Source organism: Chiloscyllium plagiosum, chromosome 45, assembly GCF_004010195.1.
Source record: "Chiloscyllium plagiosum isolate BGI_BamShark_2017 chromosome 45, ASM401019v2, whole genome shotgun sequence".
Lineage (NCBI taxonomy): Eukaryota > Metazoa > Chordata > Chondrichthyes > Orectolobiformes > Hemiscylliidae > Chiloscyllium > Chiloscyllium plagiosum.
The window spans coordinates 1,198,574-1,204,573 of NC_057754.1; the positions used below are offsets into that span (position 1 = coordinate 1,198,574).

Genomic DNA, 6,000 nt, shown 5'->3' on the forward strand with positions numbered 1-6,000 from the left:
TGCAGGGACTGAAATATATTATCAGCCTCGAATATGACAATTTAATTTAGCAAGTTACTGTTCTTAGTTTCCACTTGATTTTTAAAATTTATGTTTGTCCCAGAAATGATTGATGGGGTCAGCATGAGAGGAACGTAGTAGAAGGAATTTTCCTCTATATATTAATCCCTTGTTACCCCGTCCCAGGAGTGTTTTGATGGAGACAGAGCTGAGGGGAGTTTAAGTTTACTTTGAGTTCATGTGAGTGGAGGAAACGTTTACTTTGCAATTTAACCACTTGTTGCTCCTGTTCCAAGAGTGTTTGATGGGGACAGTGTCAAGGGAATTTTATTTTCAGTACAATTGAGTAGAGGGAACTTTACTCTGCATTTTGATCCCTTATGGGGATCCCTTTCGGGTGGCACAGTGGTTAACACTGCTGCCTCCCAGCGCTAGGGACTCGGGTTCAATTCCTGCCTCGGGCAACTGTCTGTGTGAAGTTTGCACATTCTCCCTGTGTCTGCGTGGGTTTCCTCTGGGTGCTCCGGTTTCTTCCCACAGTCCAAAGATGTGCAGGTCAGGTGAACTGGCCATGCTAAATTGCCCGTAGTGTTAGGTGCCTTAGTCAGGGGTAAATGTAGGGGAATGGTTCTGGGTGGGTTGCTCTTCGGAGGGTCGATGTGGACTGGTTGGGCCGAAGGGCCTGTTTCCACACTGTATGAAACCTAATCTAATCTTATGTCCCTGTCCTAGGACTATTTGATGGGGACAGAGTTGAGGGACTGTGACTTCTATTTTAAAAGATTCAGAGGACTCTGATTAGAGTTCCAAAGAGTTGAGGGAACTTTAAAAAGAATAGAGTCAGCTTTGTTCTGTAATTAGGCAAAAGTGAGGACTGCAGATGCTGGAGATTAGAGTCTAGATTAGAGTGGTGCTGGAAAAGCACAGCAGGTCAGGCAGCATCCTGACAGGAGGGGCAGGAAAATCAACGTTTCGGGCAAAAGTCCTTCATGAGGAATCACGCTGCTCTGTAATTAACCTGGTGCTATCCCTATCCCAAGAGCGCCTGATGGGGACAGTGCTGTGAGTACTTCTTTTTCACTGTCAGACATCGAAAGACTCAAGCTTCAGTTGTTGAGTAGCAGTGACATGTCGTGCCTGTGTGCCAGATTATACCATGTGTCTACTGGAGGAAAGGACAGAAACCTTGCAAAGGACCACCCGAGCCCAGTGTAACAAAGTGAGTTGCGGGTTAACACAGCAGGGACTATCGAGCAAAGCATCACAGGGAAGGGAGTGAGTGATCGGAACTGAATGCGACACTGAAAGCAATAGGACATTAATAGGTAGAACTGAAGCGGGTACTCACCAGTATGCAGACATCGGGTTGGTCCCTATTGATGACATCTATCAGATCCAGCATAGGGTCATAGGTGATGCTGTCCGAGGTGGTGAAGGGTCCACAGGCCACAAGAACCATCTGCTGCTCCAAACCTGGGGGCATCATTCACAGCTCATTAAACCGTATGTGACAGGACTCTCACCAGCAGCACCATCCGATACCCAGTAAATCATTAGTATATCAGGAACATATCCCAGACATGTACTGACTGACAAAGTCACATCTCAAAGCCTGAAGTTGGGAGTTTCTACACACCATGTAATGTGTGACGCCTTAATGTTACTGAGTGAACAACCACCATCTGTCTTACATCTGTCTTTACATCAGAAAAGATTGAAACAGGCTGAAGAGGAGACTGAGGAGGGGTGGAAGTTGGGAGTTTCTACACACCACGTAATGTGTGACGCCTTAATGTTACTGAGTGAACAACCACCATCTGTCTTACATCTAAAGTGAACCATCTGGGCCATGTTGAGGTGATAGTGATCAGAAAAGATTGAAACAGGCTGAAGAGGAGACTGAGGAGGGGTGACCTGATCTTACCTTTAAAACCAAGAAGGGGGAAATCAATAGGGCTGACAGAGAGATGATGATGTCCCATATTGGGGGGGGGGGGGGGGGGGAGAGAAGTGGTGCAACAAAAAGGCAGTTACTAAGAAATCCAACTGGAAATTTGGGAGAACCTCCTCTTCCAGAAAGTCCAGGGGGGATATGACATGTGTTCCCAGATGCAGTTCAGGGGGAAGCTGGGTAAACACAAGTGAGAAAGGAGGAGGAGGAGGTTGTTAAAGGGGCTGGGACACTCGAGGGGAGCACAAACGGCAGCTTCAACTCATTTACTTTTCACATTCAAATACTTGGCAAGTCTCACTTCTATATCTAAGACACACAGGAAGGAAATAACAGATGTACATAGCATCTTTCACATCCTCAGGACATTCTAAAGTGCTTCAACAACTAACTCAATCAGTTAAGTACTTTTGCCTGAGGTGTAATCACAGTTGTAAAGTGGGGTAATGGAACAGTGCGATGGTAGTGCTGGTTTTGTACATCATTCACTTACCTTCAAGCGACTCCTCTGGTTTGTAGAAAGGCAGGAGCACACCCTAAAAAGAGGCACAAATACAAATCACTCAACATAAAAGGACCAGTTTGTAGCACAGTGAAAAACTGAGGGCATTTGTTGTGTGGGGAATAGTGGGGAAAAAGGTGCTGTCTCAGCTAGCACACAGACTCAGAGCATTCTGTTTTAACATTCTACACTCTCCCTCCTCAGGTAAGCTGCAGATCGAGCTGACTGCACTCTCAAACATTCTACATGGTTTCTCAGAGCACAGCCAACCCATTCTCAAATTTTAAAAAAAACTTCCTGTTAGTATTTACTCCTGTTAGTTTCTCTCTCCTGGCTTTAGAACAAAAAACAGTACAACACAGTACAGGCCCTTCTAACCTACTCGAAAATCAGACTAACCTACATACTCTTCATTGTACTAAGTTCCATGCGCCTATCCAAGAAGCGTTTAAATGTTCCTAATGTACCTGCTCAACTACCACTGTTGACAGTGCATTCCACCCACTCTCTGAGTAAAGAACCTCCTCTGATGTCACCCCTAAATCTTCCTCTAATTACTTTAAAATCATACCCCCTAGCGATAGACATTTCCACCACGGGAAAAAGTATCTACTCCATCTATGCCTCTCAACATCTTGTACACCTCTATCAAGTCACCTCTTATCCTTCACTCCAATGAGAAAAGCCCTAGCTCCCTCAACCTTTCTTCATAAGACACACCCTCCAGTCCAGGCAGCATCCTGGGAAATCATTGCACCCTCTCTAAAGCTTCCACATCCTTCCTATAATGAGGTGACCAGAACATATTCCAAGTGTGGTCTCTACAGAGGTTTACAACCCTACCAATTTGTGTGGAAACCTTGAGGGATCTATGGACATGGACCCCAAGATCCCTCTGTTCCTCCACGGTCTCAAGAATCTTACCTTTAACCCTGTAACGTCCATTCAAATTTGATCTTCCAAAGTGAATGACTTCACACTTTTCCGGGTTGAACTCCACCTGCCACTTATCAGCCCAGTTCTGCATCTTGTCAGTGACCCGTTGCAACCTATAACAGCCCCTCTCACTATTCACAGCTCCACCAACCTTACTAACCCACCCTTCCACTTCCTTATCCAAGTCATTTAGAAAAATCACTAAGAGCAGAGGGCCCAGACCCAATCCCTGCAGAACACCGCTGGCCATCGAACTCCAAGCTGAATACTTTCCATCTACCACTATCCTCAGTCTTCTATGGGCCAGCCAATTCTGTATCCAGACAGACAGGTTTCCCTGTATCCCATGCTGCCCTACTTTCTGAATGAGTAGAGATCAGAGTGGTGCTGGAAAAGCACAGCAGGTCAGGCAGCATCAGAGGAGCAGGAAAATTGATGTTTTGGGCAAAAGCCCTTCATCAGGAATGGAGGCATGCAGCGTCCAAGGTGGAGAGATAAATATAGGGGTGGGGGGCCTGGTGGTGGTGGTGGTGTGGGGCTGGGGAGAAGGTAGCAATGAGTACAATAAGTGGATGGAGGTGATAGGTCAGAGGGGAGGGTGGAGTGGATAGGTGGGAAGGGAGATTGGCAGATAGGACAGGTCATGGGGACGGAGCTGAGCTGGAAGGATGGAACTGGGGTGAGGGGGCGGGGAGGGGATTAGCTTACCATGGGGAATCTTATCAAACGCCTTGCTAAACTCCATTCAAATCACATCCACTGCTCTACCTTCAATGTGTTTTGTAACATCTTCAAAGAATTTGGGTGGCACAGTGGCTCAGTGGGTAGCAACACTGCCTCACAGCGCCAGGGACCCAGGTTTGAATCCAGCCTCGGGTGACTGTCTGTGTGGAGTTTGCACGTTCTCCCCGTGTCTGCGTGGGTTTCCTCCGGGTGCTCCGGTTTCCTCCCACAGTCCAAAGATGTGCAGGTCAGGTAAGTTGGCCATGCTAAATTGCCCCTAGTGTTCAGGGATGTGTAGGTTAGGTGCATTAGTTCGGGGTAGGGGAATGGGTCTGGGTGGGGTTACACTGAGGGTCAGTGTGGACTTGTTGGGCCCAAAGAACTGTTTCCACACTGTAGGGATTCTATTCTATGATTCATTAAGGTTTGAGAGGCACAACCTCCCTTTCACAAAGTCATGTTGACTGTCTCTGATCAAACTATGGTTTTCTAGGTAATCATAATTCCTGCCTCTCAGAATCCTCTCCAATAATTTGTCCACCACAAATGTAACACTGACTGGTCTGTAATTCCCAGTGTAATCCCAATTCCCTTTCTTGAACAAGGGGATAACATTTGCCACCCTCCAATCATCTGGCACTATTCTAGTGGGCAGTGAGGACACAAAGATCATCACCAAAGGCACAGCAATCTCTTGCCTTGCTTCCTGTAGTAAACCCTCGGTATATCCTGATGAAGAGCTCTGACCCAAAACGTCGATTTTCCTGCTGCTCGGATGCTGCCTGACCTGCTGTGCTTTTCCAGCACCACTCTAACCCTGACTCTGATCTCCAGCATCTGAGGTCCTCCCTTTCGCCTTCGGTATATCCTGTCTGGCCCAGGGGACTACCTATTCCTATGTTTTTCAAAATCCTCCTTCCAAAAATGAACCTGTTTGAGTGTATGAGTCTGTTTCACACTATCCTCAGAAACGTCAAGATCCCTCTCAGAGGTGAATACTGAAACAAAGTACTCATTAAGGCCCTCCCATAACTCCAGGCACAAGTTCCCTCCAATATCCCTGATTGGCCCTACCCTCACTCTGGCCATCCTCTTGTTCTTCACATAAGTGGAGAATACCTTAGAGTTTTCCTTAATCCTATCCGGTAAAGCTTTTTCATGCCCCCTTCTGAGTCCATTCCTCAGTTCCTTCCTGGCTACCTCGTAACCCTCTGAGCCCTGTCCTGTTCCTTGCCTCCTCAACCTTCAGTAAGCTTCCTCCTTCCTGTTGACTCAATGTTCCACATCCCTTGTCACCCAAAGTTCCTTCACGCTACCATCCCTTCCTTGCCTCAGTGGGACAAACCTGTCCAGCACTATCAGCAGGTGCTCCCTAAACAACCTCCACATTTCTGTTGTGCATTTTCCTGAGAACATCTGTTCCCAATTTAGGTGCCCCAGTTCCTGCCTAATAGCATTGTAATTCCCCCTCCCCCAGGTAAATACTTTGCCATACCGTCTGCTCCTATTCCTCTCCATGGCTATAATAAAGGTCATGGAGGTGTGATCACTATCACGTAAATGCTCTCCGACCGAGACATCTGACACCTGGCATGGATCAGTGCTAAATACCAAATCCAATAGGGCCAAACCTCTATTCGGTCTATCTACCTACTGAGTCAGGAATATTTCCTGGAAAATGATCTGGCTCGGAGGGTGAATAGCTGTTAATGGAGACTGTTAGTGGCTAACAATAGGTAGTGTGTAATGGCAAACTATGTGATAACAAAATCTAGTGTGTGATGTTTGGTGTTGGTACAAGGGCGAGTTAAGGACCTAAAATTATTGAACTCGATATTGAGTCTGAAGGGCTACAGGGTCCCCAAGTGGAAAATGAGGTGTTGTTCTT

The 6,000-nt window shown here is 46.7% G+C and overlaps 1 protein-coding gene across 3 annotated transcripts in view; it reads right to left on the reverse strand.

The window, feature by feature from the left end:
- The window catches only part of pola2 (polymerase (DNA directed), alpha 2), a 44,596-nt gene that overhangs the window by 23,842 nt on the left and 14,754 nt on the right, over positions 1 to 6,000 (reverse strand). For all 3 annotated transcript variants that reach the window (XR_006310135.1, XM_043682583.1, XM_043682584.1), the window contains exons 9-10: positions 2,445 to 2,487; positions 1,349 to 1,473 (exon numbers count right to left, since the gene is read on the reverse strand). Coding sequence is in view for 2 of the 3 variants with exons in the window: in XM_043682583.1 (XP_043538518.1) it covers positions 1,349 to 1,473; positions 2,445 to 2,487 (168 nt within the window). In the remaining variant the exon portion in view is untranslated. The remainder of the gene's footprint in view (positions 1 to 1,348; positions 1,474 to 2,444; positions 2,488 to 6,000) is intronic.